This window comes from Panicum virgatum, chromosome 1N (genome assembly GCF_016808335.1).
Source record: "Panicum virgatum strain AP13 chromosome 1N, P.virgatum_v5, whole genome shotgun sequence".
Classification (NCBI taxonomy): domain Eukaryota; kingdom Viridiplantae; phylum Streptophyta; class Magnoliopsida; order Poales; family Poaceae; genus Panicum; species Panicum virgatum.
This window is the reverse complement of record NC_053145.1, coordinates 57,805,844-57,823,623: the sequence shown is the minus strand read 5'-3', so window position 1 is coordinate 57,823,623 and position 17,780 is coordinate 57,805,844. Positions and strand designations below refer to the sequence as shown.

Here is a 17,780-nt window from a genome sequence, read left to right as displayed (position 1 = left end):
CTGTTGGTTCCTTTTGGCTTGGACGGCTGAGATGCGTTCGAGCGGATCGCTGACATGGCGAAAGTGTGGGCGGGAGAAGACGGAGGGAAATTATTGGTTTCGGCGCGCGCGTATATGACCTCGCGAGTGGGCCCACAGATTATAGGCTTTTCGGTCTGGGCGGGAGCTTGATTTCATTGAACTCGAAGAATTTACAAATATTAATTCCAAACTATTTTTTGCGATAATACCGAAAAAAATAGATGAAGATGAGGAACATTTTCATGATTCATGGGAGAGATTTATAATCTTAGACAAGCAACACCATCACTTGTTGGTTCTGAAATCTCAGATAGCCTTTGCCACAGATCACACACACAATGGCACAAGAACCGCAAAATTAGGTAACCGGTTTAGCTCACTTCGATGATGGTGCTCAAGATCTATAAAATCTGAATGAAGGTATTTTACAATGATAAAGAATTCTCAAATACGCGCAATGCAGCCTCAATCGCTTTCATTTCAGGCTGCGTCTAACAAACAATCAGTTAAGCATGATGGTGCGACTACTAAAATCAACATCTATGGTGTGCCTAATGCCTGCTTGTAAGTCCTATATCACAATCCCTATTGGTTGGAAGAAGAATGAGATCCTAGCGGCCTACACAGCCCAAGCTTCAGAGGATCTGCAACCGAACATTGGGCAGTTCCTTATTGTCTTCATGCAAAATTTAATAGACCCGGCCTCGGCAATTCTTGGCTCCGCAATGGCAGGGGCAGCCATCGCGTGCTACAAGCTTTTGTCGGTAGTCATATGCGAGTTCTTCTCCCACAGCAATCTGAAGAACAGCATAGCAACAATCAGAAAAGGTCTGATATAAAGTTAAACCCTTGTCAAACAATATGTAGGAAATATGATAGAACAATTCTTACGTCTTGATTAGCAAACAAGCCAATATGAGCAAGATGGCAATCTTTGCTCTCAACCGAAACCAAACGGGTACTGAGATTTGGCGAACAGCTGTTATCAAGGCATCAAACACAAATAAATACTGGTTCCAAAATGAACTTGTTCCAGCATTAAATAAAATAGTCCAATTACCTGTGATTAATAAAGCGGGATACATTCCCAGATCTTGTGGCATCAATCATGTAGTTGACAGTCCCTACAGTCTGAACTCTTTCCCTATCAATCTGAGAAGCAATGTCAAACAAGTAACTGCAGTCACTACTTGACACCCTGAAATTAAGAAAATTCTCATCAGTTTTGAAGAACAAAATAATTATACAACATAAGTCAGCAACAAGTGCCAGTGTGGTATTAGCAGCCAGTTTTGCATGGCATGAGAATCAGTGAGTGCATCTCATCACCCATTAGGCCATCAGTACAAGAAAAGGAAAACATTCAAAACTCAAATCCACCTAGTTACTGCACCTTGATGGTTGAGTATATCTGTTTAAAAATGTGAGAAATTAGCCGTTGGATGAAGAATTCAGTCAGCATTTAGCGATGCATGTGTTGCTATGAACAAGATAATGTGGAAATATAACCATGTGTCGAAGCTCATTCTCTAGGCAACTGAGAACTTCCATCAATTTTTCTTGAGTTCGGTATAAAAAGAAAAGAATGGCAAACCTTTCTGCATTTTTCATGGCCTCATCAGTCTTTAGGACTTCGCCAACATACTCGCAGATGAAGGTGCCCTGTGGAATAGGTTCAGCAGCTCTAATAGCCCAACCCTGCACAATTTGACAGCATTTTAAAATAAGGGACAATCAGGTGCCGGCCATGAGTCAGGAAATCCATCATGGGGAGTATTTCACCTTATTCTCAGTACTAAAGAGTTCCAACTTAACAAGCAGGCCTCTCTGCAATACTTTATTCTGGCAGGATGAATCACAAGTACATGATGAATTGCACTCATATATTGGATACCCTTCCTGCCAATCAGTGAGTATACAGGTAAATATCAAATAATATAGAATAACAAAGAAGAAGAAAATAACAACGTGGATCCCAGGTATTACAAAAAAAATAAAAAGTATAACCTAAATAAAATAGACCCACTACCAGATGCGCGGACCAAGACCACATCATTTAGGCCCCAAGCCTTAGACGAAGCAGATTAGTTTTAACATCAGTTCATGTAAATCAATATCAACCATCCTACTGGTGTATAATAAGAACGGTGAAAAACTAAAGATTAAGGCCAATTATTTGGTGCAAGTGTTTTTGTATCTAGTCTAGAAAAAAAAGATGTGTGATGCTGACGATTATTACCTGTAAAATAATCTTACTATCTTCATCATATGCAAATCTGCCATGCATTGGTGTTCCATGGATATCCACCAGGTTATTGTAAACACTGTCATAGAGACTCACATGACCACATTTCTCAGGGGAGCATTCAGTATAAGAACATGCACACCCAGGCATAGTGTTCTGCAGAAATATGATTTGTTAGAAAACATCTTTTCTGAAGATGAGCAATGTGTTTTATTCAAAAAAAACAAAGTGACATGAGTTGGGCATATATTCAAAATATAGGTCCCTTATTAACAATATGTCCATGTATACATCAATGATTAAAAAAGATAATCCAAAAGAGTACCTCTGAATCAACAAGAGACGAATCCATCACGCGTTTTGTGATATAGTGTAAACCATGCCAAGGCACAGAACTGCCATGTGGCAGAAGTTCTTCAGGCTTCATACTAAAAGAATCTTTTGCATCAACATCAATGACACAGACAATTGGAACTTTCTCCTTGCCAAAGCTTACATCTTCACATAGAACAACCCTCTCCTTTTTAAGCTTCCATCCAAAATGCTTTGAATCAAGAACATAATGATATTCATCCATGTCCCACATGTTATCATCATTTGGAGGATCAATCACAGAAGGAGCTTCCGGAAAATCAGCTGACATGAACTGTATAGGAGGCAAAGCATTTGAATTATATCCAGGCTTGCAACCTTTAGGGCAAACGAATTCCTCTTGGTGCCAATCAATTTGGATGCCATTGTCACTACATAGCTTTGCAGCTTTCACAAATATGTTCTCAGGTAGAGATCCATATTTAACTTCCAGTGCAGTAAGAAGATTTGTCTTACAGCATACAGAACGGGCAACAGACAAAATATCAAGGTTGCTTGGATGGGGTCTTGTCTTTTGAATCTTGGAAAATAAAGTTTCTGCAACATCTGAGCATTGGACGTCTGGTAACTTACCAAGGCTGGCTGTTTCAGATTCAACTATTTGCGACGTTACCATAGATAGGCCAGAGCTTTGAAACTTAAAACTTTTCTCAATTCCAGAGCTCCTCTTCTTTAATGTACTTGTTGGCCGTAAACTTTTCTTGTATGCAGAATAGTAGTGTCGGCCACGGTTAAGCTGATACTTCCCACGTCCAAGTGGAATGGGGCCCTCAGCACCAGAGTCCATATGAGCGACTTGATGGTGGCGGCCAAGATCTGGTAGAAGATCAAATCTGAGCCCGCATAAGCTGCAGGTGAACTTCTGTGAGCCATCATCCTTCTCATCGTTGTGGTCATCATAAAGGGCCACACCACTTGTCCCTTCTATTTGTTGAACAGATCGACCATTAGGTCGTTCAGGGACATCAAGAAGCCTGAACTGTTGGGCATGATCAGAAACAATGTGTGGGTACAACAGATCTGTGTTCAAAACATTGCTATTGCATGACATACATCGAATGAGAATTGAATACTGGAGGTACTGAGCACCATGTGCATCCTGCACATGTCTTTCAAGAACTTTCTTGTTGGTAAATGATTCCATGCATACAGCACAAGAATAACCTCTGAAAAGCCACCGGGATTCCTTTTTGTGGACCGATGTCCAATGTAATCCAAGAGCTTGGTCATCAGAGAACTCATGAGTACAAATTTTGCACTTCAAACCAGATGAAAGATTAGTTCCCTCTCCGTGCAACAACACTGCAGATCCTTGTTTGCGTTCAGAATAGACTTGCTTAGATCTATTTGAACCAAAGCCCCAGAGATTTTCCAGTTTCTCTCTCTCGGTAGCTATCAACTTTAACAAAAACTGTCCAACATCTGGATTTTTAGCCGCTTCAGCCAGTATCTGGGGCATATCGTCACTACCAAGACCGGTGCGTTGATGAGAGAGGTTGTTTCTCAAAAACCAATAAAGAAATTCACATGCTTGGTGTAAACATATTTTATCTTTCCTTGATGTGCAGCCCTTCAGAACATTGACAAAGACATCTTTAGAAACAAGTCGACTCTTTCCATTCCTGGCACGTTTAAGGAACTTTGGAAGGTGCTTCTCACAGTAAAGAGTATGTCGCTTGGCATAATCTTGGCACTCAACAATATTGTCATGAGAGCGAATTCCAATACAAAGAGGAACATCATCAGTATTTGTGATGGAAGTTGACGCAGCACACAGATCAATTTTCCCCATCGCACAAGCTTTTTCACCTGAGATCTCTGTAGCCACAGTTGGTATCAATTTCACTTGTACAGTAGCCTGGGAATTCTTGTCTGTTTCAGAGTCAATGCTGTGCATCGACAGTGACTTAGAAATTTCTTCTACCCCCTTATTTGGAGATTCGTCCCTCGTATGGGGTACATCAGATGAACCCAACAAATTCTCTGGGTGCATTGAATCCAAGTTTGTTCGGAGGCGGTGCTTTTTACAAAAAGTAGTACCATGCTGAGCTCGATGCTTGCATTTTCTACCCATATTAGTCGTCCCACTGCACAATGGAGCTTCAACAGTAAGTGTCTTGTCCTCCCTGGAAGAATGGTCAAGAAAATGCATACTTTGGTGCACGCAACAGTAAATATCACCATCATTTGCCCACCTACCACACTGCCTTCCCTTTGCTTCAATGTATGCAGAACACTGCCGAGAACTCTTGACTGAATCTAACTCAAGTCTAGCATTCTGCAAAGCTGGATTGGCACTACTAGATGCTGTGATCTCAATGGCACCAGAATTTCCAGAGAATGTGACGGCAGTATTCTGATTTATCGCTTCTAATGCACCTACAGCTTCATGGCTGACAGAGTTACTAGGAAGATTATTTCGGTTCGGATCTTCTTTTGCAGTCCAGCCTGCCTCACCCATGTGTAAAATTTGAGTATCCCCTCTGCGAACTTCAAGTTTCTGACGCTTCCTACTAACTTGTTGATCTAAAGCTGGATCGTTGTAGCAATTGTTTTTCTCAAAGTTGGCAACATTACCAGAAGGATGTGATGAAAAGTATTTTTTCATGACTTCTTGTTTCCATGTTTTCCAATCTGGGACTAATTCAGGCTGCACCGATGCATTCCACAATTCCTCAATCTTGCTCCAAAGAACAGATTGCCTAAGTTCCTGTTGAAGAAGAGAAGAAATAAAAAGGATTGGCTACACTTTCATTGGAATAAGAAAATTAAGTAACAGGGGAATAATCAATATTAGACACCAGAACAGTGGAAATAGTGCAGAAAAAACACAAATACTACTGTATCTCGGCAGTAAAGAAACAATAACAATAAATGTAGTTGCTTCAACAAAATCAAATTACATAACCTCAATTGCATCTTTGACATACTTTAATGATACTAAAGGGATGTCATGATAGAGCGTAACGGGACAATTTGTTGGTCAAGAAATGATCTAGTGCTATAACCGAGAGCAGAGACATAATTTCTACTCGTGATAAAAAAAATATACTACAATGAGTGAGAAGCCATGATGTTTTGAAATAAACGATTATCAAATGACTGAATAACCAAAATCAACACAAAGAAAACAGAGTTACAAAGCTCTTCATACCTTCACCTTAAATGTAGCACATATATGCATACAAAGAAAAATACCAGCCAAATCTTAATGTTTTATTTGTCTTCTGAACACCATTTCTACCACTGAATGTAGAATAATGTACATATACATGTAGCAGATAAATCATATGCATTGTTGAAAATTAATATGTTTCAGATGAATTTGGTGGGAAACACATGGCCACAAGTCATAGAAACAGTCTAGTGCAAAAGCTACGAGTGCTTCTAAAAATCTAGTGTGAGGAATTCAGGTGATTATTAACACAACCATAAGTGTTCAACTGAATAATTAGGGTATATCTAAGAAAACGATGAAGAAAAGAAGTTGGAATATACATACAGAAAACGTAGACAAACAAGACATCATCTAATGACATATTAGTAAAAATTAAAAAAGAGGTAACCATCAAACAAAGTAGGTGCAACTGGGCAGGTTAAATATGCTGCCCACGTATTTGTCACGCATGGCCAGAACCTAATTTTCATGGAACCGGATAGGCATGTGGATGACCCATTGATGAGGAATCCTTACACAGGAGCCAGTAAACACTGACCAAAAAGGAAATATCTCTACCAGCAGAAAGGAATCTAACTAAGCAAGAGATGATTAGGCAAGCAATTGCGGACAATCCATGAACCAGCTAGCTGTCGAAAAGAAAAAAATAATACAAGAAACTGGTAAACTCCCCAAGAAGAGGCATAAATCCTATGCATCCCCGCATCTATTCTACTGCCAGTGAAAATCATGACTGCTTTATTCCCCTCACCTATGCAACAGAACCACGGAGTAAGAAGTCAGGATCCATGGCTGCGTGCAGATGCAGAGCCGCCTTAGCCGTAGCCACACGCTATGGCCGCAGATAGATGCAGGGCCACAAAGCCGTCGGCGACCCTAACAAAATGTTCAGCAGCAAGCCTCTGCTGGCACCGCTAGCTCCCTACAACCTCGGCACCTTCTCTATGCACATTCCCACGCGCCACCATGGCCAGTCTGCCAGATCTGGATGTGCTAGAGAAGAAAGAATGAGAGACGGCGGCGAGAAATAGCAGGAGAGGAGGATTTAAGTCTTATGAAGGGATCAGTCTGCAACAGAAGGTGGGTCAGGATATTGGGCTCCGTTGGCGCTCTGGGTCGGGTTGTGACCCATGAAGGCAGAAGTTTAGGGGCAGGTCCGTGGGCCAACCCACCCCTTTTGCGCCCTATAAATCTAAGGACCTCTATGGTTCAGAGCCCACTTTGCAATAAGTAAACATAGATAAATTTGTGGAACAAACGGCAGCCACAAATGAGGAAGTTAGAAAAAGAATCAACCTAGAACATCTATTAGGAGGCCTACGGAAGGGTAGTGCACCAAATTTGCAGTAATGAGTAGTCCAAAAATGAGCCTATAACACGTGCCAATGCGATATTATGACATGCCACAGTTGTCGCAACAATCCATATACCTATCTAAGAAATTCTGGTCCATAAGACAAAGTTTAAGCATGGCAGAGTTAGGCTTCAAGCTGAACAACCCCTAAATCACAACCTTCCAAACAAAATGGCGCAGACAAAGGAGAATAAAAATGTATAGTACCTCATAAAGCATTTCAATAGTCTCAGCATCATGTGCATTCATACACTTTTGGTTCCACATGTAAAAAGAATTTTGTAGCCACTGGCAGCTTAAGTAGTCCGGAAGAATCATCTGAAATTAAATGATTAAGGTGAAACAATGCCGAGAAACATGACAGACATGTTTTATTAGATAATAAAGAACCAGACATTGTTCGCATGTTTGTAAGACCACCAATAACGCCCATTTGTGGAAACTGAAAAGGCCCTAGTGAACAACAAGCCCATAGTCCCTCCATCCCGAAATACAAGGCATGATTTGACTTGGCACGGTTTTCAAAACTAGGTGTTAATTCTTAATTCCTCCAACATTGTAGTGTTTGTAGCAACAAAATCAGAACCATAGGAAAGTATTTGACAATCAAATGATATCGTTTTTTTGTAAAATAAAGTTTACATTACATGAGGCCAATCGCTGGTCAAGGAATATAAGTTATGAATCTTGGGACGTGTGGGAGCCTTATATTTTGGGATGGAAGGATTAGTAACAATAGATCTATTGACCTTGGTCACAACATGAAAAAATTCCTATATGAGTTTCTTTGCATAGCTGGATTTAAAAACTAATATATTGGGGTGGTTATTTAGTTTTGCATAGAAACAATTTAAAGCAGAAGGTAATTTCCTTAAGTGTGAGCTAGCTCATTTGGGGAGAGGCGGACATGTACACCCCAGGTTTGAGTCCTCCCCTACTCAAATTTAGGGGCCTATACCTTCATATTAGTTCCTCCTAGGTTGGTCAATATTTTAAAAAATCAATAATGTTGTAGAAAAAAAACAAGTTTCTCTTAGCCAAACCGCCTGGTATCCCACCAATATTCAATATAAAGCTCTAGGCATTTTTTTAGGAGGAGGAAAGCTCCCTAGGATAGCATTATGATAAATACAAGATGTAGGTAAGAAACCGATGTTCTTTTTTTTTTTCTTTCCTTCCGGTTCATATAGACCTATTGGGCTTCATCTCTAGCATACCCCCAACTTGCTCGAGAATATAGAGTTTGTTGTTGATGGTGATGTTTATGGTAATACTTGAGGCTCTATTTCATGTTATGGGAATTGACATAACAGAATTCAGCGATACATCCTAGATAAAATAACTGCATATGATACACAATGGTTCATCCATTAACAGCTAAAGAAAAAATATCTACATGTGTAGGAAAAACTACCGACAGGGATATTCTACTTAGTTTACTGCCACTGCCACTGAGGATAGAAAACAACTAGTCCCTCCGTCCCCAAATATAAGGCATTCTGGGACTCAAAATTTGTCCACAAATATAAGGCATCCTGGGTTGAGAGTGGACCCAACCATCTTAATTGTGCATCGTTTCCGGGTCTTTCCCAAAAGAAAGACGTGCATGCAGCCGTGTAGGGGGAGGTGCATGTGGGGGAGGTGCATGGGAAAGGGAATGCTACTTTAATTAGCACATATTTAGTTACTCAAATAGAGTCCCGATGCTTAATAATTAGGAGTAGGAGAGTCTTTTCTATACAGCCATAATCTGTCCTAAAAACTCCATAACACCTTATATTTGGGGACGGAGGGAGTAGGCATGTACGGTCGTCAAAAGACAGATCATAGTCAGTTAGTCACATGGAAAAATATTTCCATAATACAATCAGTAGAAAGGAGAAAAGTTAAAAATCATAAAAGGTAAGAAGCACAGCAAAGTTGATGTCATGCTCCATGAAATATCCACATGAAACAAGGTTCTCGGATTTACATTTTGTAGTTTGATGAGCATCTTCCCAAGATCAGTGTAATCTCTACAGCAAGACGCTTCCAGAGCAAATTCTTTCCAAGTTGTGGCCTTCCGAGCATTATCAGTTACAGCCTAAAGAAACATATAAACTGTGTCAACAACAAGAATGGAGCCAAAAGAGTAAGAAAACTTGTAACAACAAAACCAACCTCAATATGAAGCTCATCACTCAAATTTAGCATTGAAATGGCAAGTTTCTGCATGATGAACCGCCGAGGAACGCTCAAATCCTTCACCAGCTTTCTCCATTTACGATGAGTTCCATTCACAAGTGGCAAAGGACATTCCTCTATTGGTAGAACAAGTAGCATGTCTACCCAAGAATAGGTTTTCGTCCGCGGGAAGAAAACAACAATATAGTTCTTCCTGTCATGTGTTGGTTTTGCCTTTACAGTAGTTAAAGGATAGTCTACTCTACAGCATCGAATTCCTGTTTGCCATTTTCCTCTCCACTGTTTTCACATGAAAAGAGTAAAACGAGTTCACAGATAAGATATTGAAGAAAATGGAAATTCTGGATGTACCCAAAAAAGAGAAGGTGGCAAATATTATCATCAGGGTATTAGTGAATGGTTAAGCTCAGATCCCATTGTTGATCTTCTAAAAATCAGCAAACAAAAGTTCTCCGTTTCATTTTTGCAACTAAATAGCATCAGATGTTTTGTTTTCATTAAGGAGAACATATTCCTGCGGTACCAAAAGCCCTCCCCCCCCCCTCCCCCTGAGGTACCTAAAACTCTCTCCCTCCTGCGGTACCTAAAGCTCCCTCCCTCCCTCTCTTTTGTACAGAAAATGATCATTTGAGTTTCAGCAAACCCCACCTCCACATCTTTGTGCACAATATTTATCTAAACAGAATAAAGCAACTAAGCAAGTGAACCACTTTTAAGGGTGGGGGTGGGGGGGGGTAATCCAGCAGAATTTATATCAAAAATTTCTATCAGCGTAATGAAGAAACATGATATGGAAATTACTAAACGAGAAAGTTTCTTAGGCCACAGGAAGGTATTCATTCTAAGATCATGTATGAAAAGAAGCCCCATCTAATCGTTCTAGTTAAGACTTCAACCATCGATCTCAGGTTGCCTTTTTGGTAGGACTAATAAAAAGAACAAAAGAAGATACTTTGCATGGTTCGCTCCAACCTAGCATTGTTTAACTTAAGCATGGCTGTAACTAAGGCTACAGTTAGAAATCCATAACAAAGCTATGAGTTCACAACCCCATAAATACATGGTCACAGGTTTTGGACCTTAAATGCGACAATTATTTCCTCATATAACCCAAAAAAATATCTACAAGGTTAAATAAAGAAAAATGTACCTTCACCCAAAGTGCTACAGCATGATCTTCATCTCCAGGATTACCTATATTGAGATCTTCTCCTTTGTAATTGGTATCACCATTACAACTACGGTTATCAAAACTATTGCCTGTGTCATTTAAAGGCGAAACAGACATATTGGTCACCTCTTGTGGAGAAGATTTATTACGTACTAAACCAATACTGCAGGCTATTTCTGATAGATCTTGTAGTGTGCACTGCAATTCTTTCTGCCCCGCATGGCATCCTACCAAGTCAGTTCCGACTTCCTTAGTTACTGCATCAACAATTCCATCTACTTTCACATGCTCTTCTTGTATTTTCTCTTCTTGAGAAGGCATGGCATCTCCATTGAGTTTGCATGAACTTGGTAGTGACACTGTGGAGGGGGGAGGATGTATCTCTTCCTGAGGATGATGCCTATCCTCTTTACAAAAACTTTGTTTATTAAAGTTGCCATCATCACTTTGCAAGCCATTATTAGTTTCAGTGCTTACATTCAACTGAAGTTTTACATCATTGGAGTGAGAATCATCACCATCCTTCTTTATTAATTCTGTCCCCTGAGGTAAATTGTCCAAGTTAATAGGAGATCTTTTGGAAGAAGAATCTAATACCTCATCTGTGCCCATTTGAGAAGCGCTGTCAACCTCAATTGGGTTACAGATTATTGCATCATTTGTTGGGCGGACATCAGAGCCTGTCCACCCATAATCACTGTGTGAGACGGTCAGCTTCCTGTCATAGGATGATGTCTTTTCCACGTCATTTTGCAACTGGTAATCCACTTGCATAACAGGAGGGTCATCAGCATTGCTTTGGCAGTTCTGGTCTAGAATCCACTATGAAATAAAGCAGGACTTCCAAAAGAAAGTGCAGCAGTTATCCGCTACTGGCATGAAGCCCATAAACACTGCCGACTTAGTTCTACATGGAAAACAGAAGACTGCTGAGCATATGCAACACTTCAGAAGAAAACATATTATGGAGGGAAAAGGGGGGAGGGGATTAAATACCCAACAGACTTGCATTTTAAACAGAAGAGATAGATTATACCTGAAAGTAACATTCTATTAACAAATGTATGAAGTGTTCACTGCAGTTCACATGCAAATGCAAATAGGAGTAAAAACAGCATTATATTGCTCCCTCATGTTATTTTTAAAATATCAGAAAAACATGGTGTTTTAGAAAGTACACTAGGCGGACAGCAAGTTTGTGCCTGATCATCAGTTAGTCAGGCTAGGTATCACCAAGGCTGGTTACAAGGAAACTAGTTCGGGAGGGTGGGGCGCAGGGCCTGGAGTAAGCAGATGATTTTTGAAGACTTTTGAAGCACTGATGTAACGTCAAGAGTTGGACTCAAGCTTCAATAAGAAACAGCAAAAGGAGTTGCGCTCAGCATTTGGCAGCACATATTAAATACCTTGTCATATATAACAGCATTGTGACACATACTCAGACAAGTAACGAACTCCCAGTTGGAGTCTAAGATACACTGGATGCTTTCAAATCCAACAAGGGTAGACTAACCAACATGCCACATTTCAACAGCTACCATGCAAGTATAGCCAATTTGAATTGCATGCATGAAATCGCCGTGCGGCATTTTTTCAGAAATAGCTAAAGTAAAATCTCAACAGGGACATATGGCGGCTGTTGAACATGCAAACCTGCAGAATATAGTGGCATTTCCGTACGGATACCAGGGCCATTAAGTACCTGTGTCATAAAACCCTAACGGCCAGTTTCAATGTGCGGTGAAATTGCCCTAGTGGAAATAGAAGTCTCCTACGTGTTCGACGTGACCGTGGATTAGGATCCCTAAGGCGATTGCGTCAAGGACCGGCACCCTAGATTTGCTAGAATGCTCAATGGTCCAAATCCCAAACAACCGAACGTGGCCGATCCTCAGGAGAGGGAGCAGAAAGGGGAAAATACCTTCCACGACGACGCAGGGTGAAGGAGGCGGCCTCGGCTCCCGCGACAGGCCGCGCCCCCGGCCGCGGCGAGAGCACTCCGACGACGCCCGCCGGCGAGGGCGGGCGGGTTGCGGCAGCGGCCACAGCAGGGCCCCGAGGATTCGGCGGCCGGAGCAAGCAGCCGGGACGTAGAGCTCCGGGGGGAGGGGCGCGGCGGGCGCGCGTGGAGGGGAGCCGCGGCCGGGAGGCGGTGGTGGCGACGAAGGGTTTGCGACGTGCAGGCGGGGGAGTGAGATGGGGCGAGGTGGGCGGCGTGCGCGATTCGACCCCGCCGGTGAAAGAAAAAACGGGGAACAGGAAAAAAATTGAGAAAACTCGCCACCTGACTTCATCTCATCCGGGTTAACCGCTTGGGCCAGTTTGGGCCTATCTAAACAGCTATGCGCTGCGATGCGGTTGTGGGCCTGCAGAGATCCAAGAAAAAGAACTAAAACTATCATCTCGTCGAGATGGGCCTGCGACTGCGATGCGATGCGATCCGACGAGAATGTGTATCGTCAACGGCAGCATGGCCCAGATTCCATTTCCTCCGTGCCGAGTCCTGACCTCGTGGCCCGTCTCGAAGAAAGCGCGCCGCGGGATGCGAATGCGATGGCCGGCTCCCTACTCGCACGGGACGGGGCACGGCCCTGTGGCTCCGCTCAGTTTCCCGCGTGCCGGCCGGCTCCACGGGCACGGCGCACGCCGCGTTGTCCTGCACAACGAGAGTCCACGGCGCGCCACGGGCGGCCAATCCAAGCGCGACCCCCGCGCCGAGGACGAGGCGGCAGCATCAGCACGGCGTTCGGTGACCGGAACCGAACCGGGACGACGGGAGCGAGATCCGGCAAGCCGCCGTTCTTTGCGTTGCGTCCCCATCATGCCTGCCCCAGGTGCCGATGCGGTTCTTGCGTGCCAGGCCATGGACCCAGGATTCAAGAACACGCCGCTCGCATCGCTTTCGCTTTCGCTTTCAGCCGATCAAGCGACCAGCTGGTCCGGCAGCTGAACATCTTCTGAGGAAGAGAATAGCTAGCTGCAGCAGCGTGCTCTGCGAGTTCTCCCCGAAACATTACTCCAATCCTAGCAGGCTAGCTAGCATCTTTCTTTTCTTTTTTTTTTGAAACGAACCGGTAGGAGAGCTGCCCGCTATATTAAAAAGAAGGGTGCCCGACGGGCAAAACAAACAAAGTTAGCGTTGTACAAAGCCGAGCACGAGTCTCACAAAAAAGGTTGGAGAACCGGCCGTCCAACAAAGAAAAGAGAAAACCACTAAGCCAATAGCGCCGCCAAGTGCTTGGCGCCCGCCGCCTTCCAACTATTTGCTTGGCCCTTGATCCTTGAAATCACCATCGGGCACGGAGTTTCCTTGTGCTTGAAAATTCTTGCATTGCGTTCTAGCCAAATCTCCCAAACCACCAGCATGATGAGACTGCGTAATCCTTTTGCATCATTCGAGGGCTCCCGCGCTAACCTGGACCACCAGTCCTCTAAAGAAAGAAAATGCTGCCCATCTAGCGGTCTTGGCCCCTCAAATCCAGCCCAGGTGTTGACGGCGGCCCAAATTCTCCTCACAAAGCGGCAGTCTGCAAAGAGATGGATCCCGTTTCTTGTGTTGCCCGGCATAATACACAGCTATTGTTGTGTGGCCACCCCCTTGCTGCTAAACGATCTGCCGTCTAGCATCTTTCTTCTTCTGCTGCTTCTCTAACTATCACACTTGGGTGCGGTTTGCTGACAGGAAACGGACAGCCCAACTGAACCGATCCAACCGGTTGTTAACCTTTTGTTTTCCCTGCAGTAACGTCGACGCACTAATCCAAGACCCACCTCATCAGCCATCCCATTTCCCGTTCGGTATTATCTTTCCGGCCAGCACAGCGACAATAAACGCGGCCCATCCGGTCGTCGTGACCCACGCCGGCCGACGGAGGCCGCCCGGCGTCGTCACGGGCCAGCGGTGGCGCACGATAACTCACCACGCCGACCGCCGGATCGCCCGGTCCAGCACAAGAATCACACGCCGCCTCCATTCACCAACCTCTAGTCCACTACATGCCATTGCCAATGCCATCGCACCATACGCGTGCCCGTCCACCTCGACGCGGCGAGGATGAGCATGATGCGGCGGACGCGTCTATCTCGGGCTGGTGGTTCAGGGGAATCCATCCAGCCATCCGCCCTGCCCAGCCAGCTACAAAAAAGCGGCGGCCGATCGAGCTCGCCGGCCGGTCGGTGACGAGCAAGTCCCGCCTACCCTGAAGCTGCCATCCTGTCGTCTCTCCCGTCGCCGCGGCGGCAAACTAGTGCGTTGTCTAAGTTTGTTGGGCGTGAATCGCGTCATGACAAACCGTCTCCGCTTCCGCCGTCCCGTCGCTGTCGCGCCAACCGATCGTCCACTCTGGCCAGCTGCCGCCGCGGTACTTTCTTCCCTCCTACTGACAACCGAACGGAGAACAGCAAAGCCAGCTCCTGGCATTTCTTAATAAGAGCATGGAAAACAAAAAAGAAAACCAAAAGAAACAGCTCTGCCGAAAGATCTTGCAATCGTATACCACCTGCACAGACCCATACAGAATGGTGCTGCCCAGCTTTGGTGTGTGGCAACTGGCAATCATATAATTAGCTACCTGCACGGGCCTATACAGAACGTTGCGAGGTCTCCTTCTGTGGGTGGGGATTTGGTTCTTCGCTGTAACTGCGATACCCTGAACCTGCTGAACCGGATTGTGTCAATCAGTATGGAGGTGACCATCGATGTGCCGGTAATGGAGGGATGCTGCATTGCGGAGCACGCACTCCACTCCGGTCACAACTCAACCACTGACAGGCAGCGCTCCACAAACCACACAGCAGGACCGTCGTATTCTTTCGTTGCCTCTTAATCTCCATGTCCATCTCCTGCTGCGAGCTAAACTCTTATTGGTGTTTTGATCGGTAGATGAGGCGTCCCAATCCAACGAGAAAATGTCACACGCAGGCACATAGCGGACATGACCGGTTCAGTTTACCAACCGTGCACAATGTATTTCTAAAAGGAAAGCAAACATGTTCCATGCGTGCACAATGTATTTCTAAAAGGAAAACAAACATGTTCCATGGTGAAAATAAGAACAATTTAGGGGAATGTTATCGCACAGTTACTAAGATTAGAAACTTAGTAATTATGTATCCCATAACATTCCTACTCTCTCTCCGTCATTGCTGATGTGGCATTCACATTTAATGCTCATGATACTCTATTGATGCTAAAATTTTGCAAGGATAATATTGGTAAGGAAAAATTGAAGCTAATGAAGTATATTGGGAAAAACCGATAGCCATCCGGCCTAAGATGTCAGAAGACCGGTTAAAGGTATAGTCAAATACTGGTAAAAGGTGGCGTGACACCTTGCTACGATTCGAACAAGAGGATGGCGTTATCAGAAGATCTAGAAGTCCAATTCCTTTGGAACATCTTTTGTAAGTATAGTAGATTTAGTTATTTTAAGTTAATTTCCTAGTGTTGTGATACGGTAAACCTTAGAGTTTTTTTGTAAAGGACATCTCTTTTCGGTGTCACGTCAAAACCCTAGGAGTAGAAGTAGAGTAGAACTCGACGATTTAGGAATAGAAGTAGAGTAGAACGCAGTGACTTATTTGAGGAATAGGGCTGCATCGGTTAGGTCCGACTTTTGGTTAACACGTAAGCATTGTCGTTACCATATTTACTAAGCTTTAATTACATGCATATCTTTGTAATGTCGTTTAATTTATTTACCAAGTTATCCGTTCTCATATAAGTTGAACAAGGCTGCCATTGTTTCCAATTGTTGTTTAATTTGTTTGAGTTCAGCAGTTATCATTTTTCTTTAATTACATATAGGATTGTCTTGATTAGGTTCCATCTTTTATGTGTTTTATTATATTTTACAATTTATCCCGTTACATATTTATTGGCTGCTATCTAATCCTTGTGCTTGCAGAATCCTAATAGCTAGTAACCCTCATTTTAAACAAATATTGATCAAATCATGTACCTTTGTTATAGTAATCTTATCGATTGGTTCGTTTAGCTCGATCTCATCCTCTTAGACGGTCTCGACTAGGTCTGATCCTTGAATGACATGGTTAGGTTAGTCTTATCAATCCAATTCGATCTATTATAACTTAAGTTGTCAATCAGCTGTTTCGGCTGATCACAATTACGAATTAAGAATAAACATTTTATAATTGGATTTATTGGCAAGTTTTATTTAATTTATCACTCTAGCTGGCTCAATTAGATGATCTGAGTATCGGTGAAGGCAAATCAGATTTAACAAGTTACATGCGTTTTGTTTTAGCTCTAGCAGTCACATTAGAATCCGCTCTATAGGCAATAACCGATGACTCCATTGGCGTATCGGATTGCTAGCCTCTGCTCAATAGTCCATGATTCCATTGGCGTATCGGATTTCTAGCTATCACTTTTTTCATGGAACTATTCGAAACACCAGACAATAAGTTTCATATTATTTACTTATTACATTTATTTTTTAATTGGATGACAATTTGACTGGCACGCCGCAAACTTCAAAAGCTGGATTTGTATGGAGATAAATAGTGCTCTTATACGTATGCTTCACAAGATTCATCATTTCGAATTTTGCTGTAACATACTCTCATTAAGATTGGTCTTAGTGAGCGCTTTATAAAATTTCGGGTCCTGATTTGTCATTGGCCCCGTTTGGTTTGCAGCGTGTTAGTGAATAGTGACACTTTGACCGCTAATTACGGTGTCAAACAAAGTCAGTTTACAAAACCAATTTCAGAACCCCGCGTTAGTGATCCTGAAGAATCTAATGAGGCCTTTGACCGCACGATTAGAGGATGGTTACTGTAGTATCACTTGTAGCAAATCAGTGATTAATTACCGTCATTAGATTCGTCACGAAAAGTTACACTCATCTCTAAATTTTTTTTACAAATAGACTTCATTCAGTTCGTTATGCGGGAAAGATTCTCTTCTAGCGCTAGAATTGTAGCGCCAAACCAAAGAAAGCCATTTTCGTGGATCAAACAATCCAGGATTTGCCACCCGTTGGACCTTTTTTCCTCTCTGTCGACTCCGGACCAGGGTTTTAATTTCCGACCGGTCCGCCAAACCGCCGGGCTCCGGTACCGGTATACCGGTCCGGTTTGGCCGGTTACCGGTCGGAACCGGTGGAATTCAAATTTGAATTCAAATTTCGCCGTTCAACCGGTTCGGACCGGTTTACCGGCCGGTTTGACTGGTAACCGGCCAAATTCAATTTTTTTTCTTTTTTGGTTTAAATTCAAATGCCCACAAAGT

General features: G+C 43.2%; 1 protein-coding gene across 1 annotated transcript; it reads right to left on the bottom strand.

Annotated features, from left to right (window-relative positions):
- Nucleotides 1-379: 379 nt before the first annotated feature.
- Nucleotides 380-12,780, bottom strand: LOC120656976 (histone-lysine N-methyltransferase SUVR5-like). Its single transcript, XM_039935219.1, has 12 exons — nt 12,447-12,780; nt 10,505-11,432; nt 9,331-9,633; nt 9,143-9,253; nt 7,378-7,488; nt 2,592-5,348; nt 2,261-2,422; nt 1,804-1,920; nt 1,616-1,719; nt 1,082-1,219; nt 913-1,000; nt 380-818 (listed from the first exon to the last, which is right to left on the bottom strand). Exons 2-12 carry the CDS (start codon nt 11,297-11,299, stop codon nt 711-713), a joined length of 4,794 nt encoding a protein of 1,597 aa, XP_039791153.1. The 5' UTR covers nt 11,300-11,432; nt 12,447-12,780; the 3' UTR covers nt 380-710.
- Between the last annotated feature and the right edge of the window lie 5,000 nt (nt 12,781-17,780).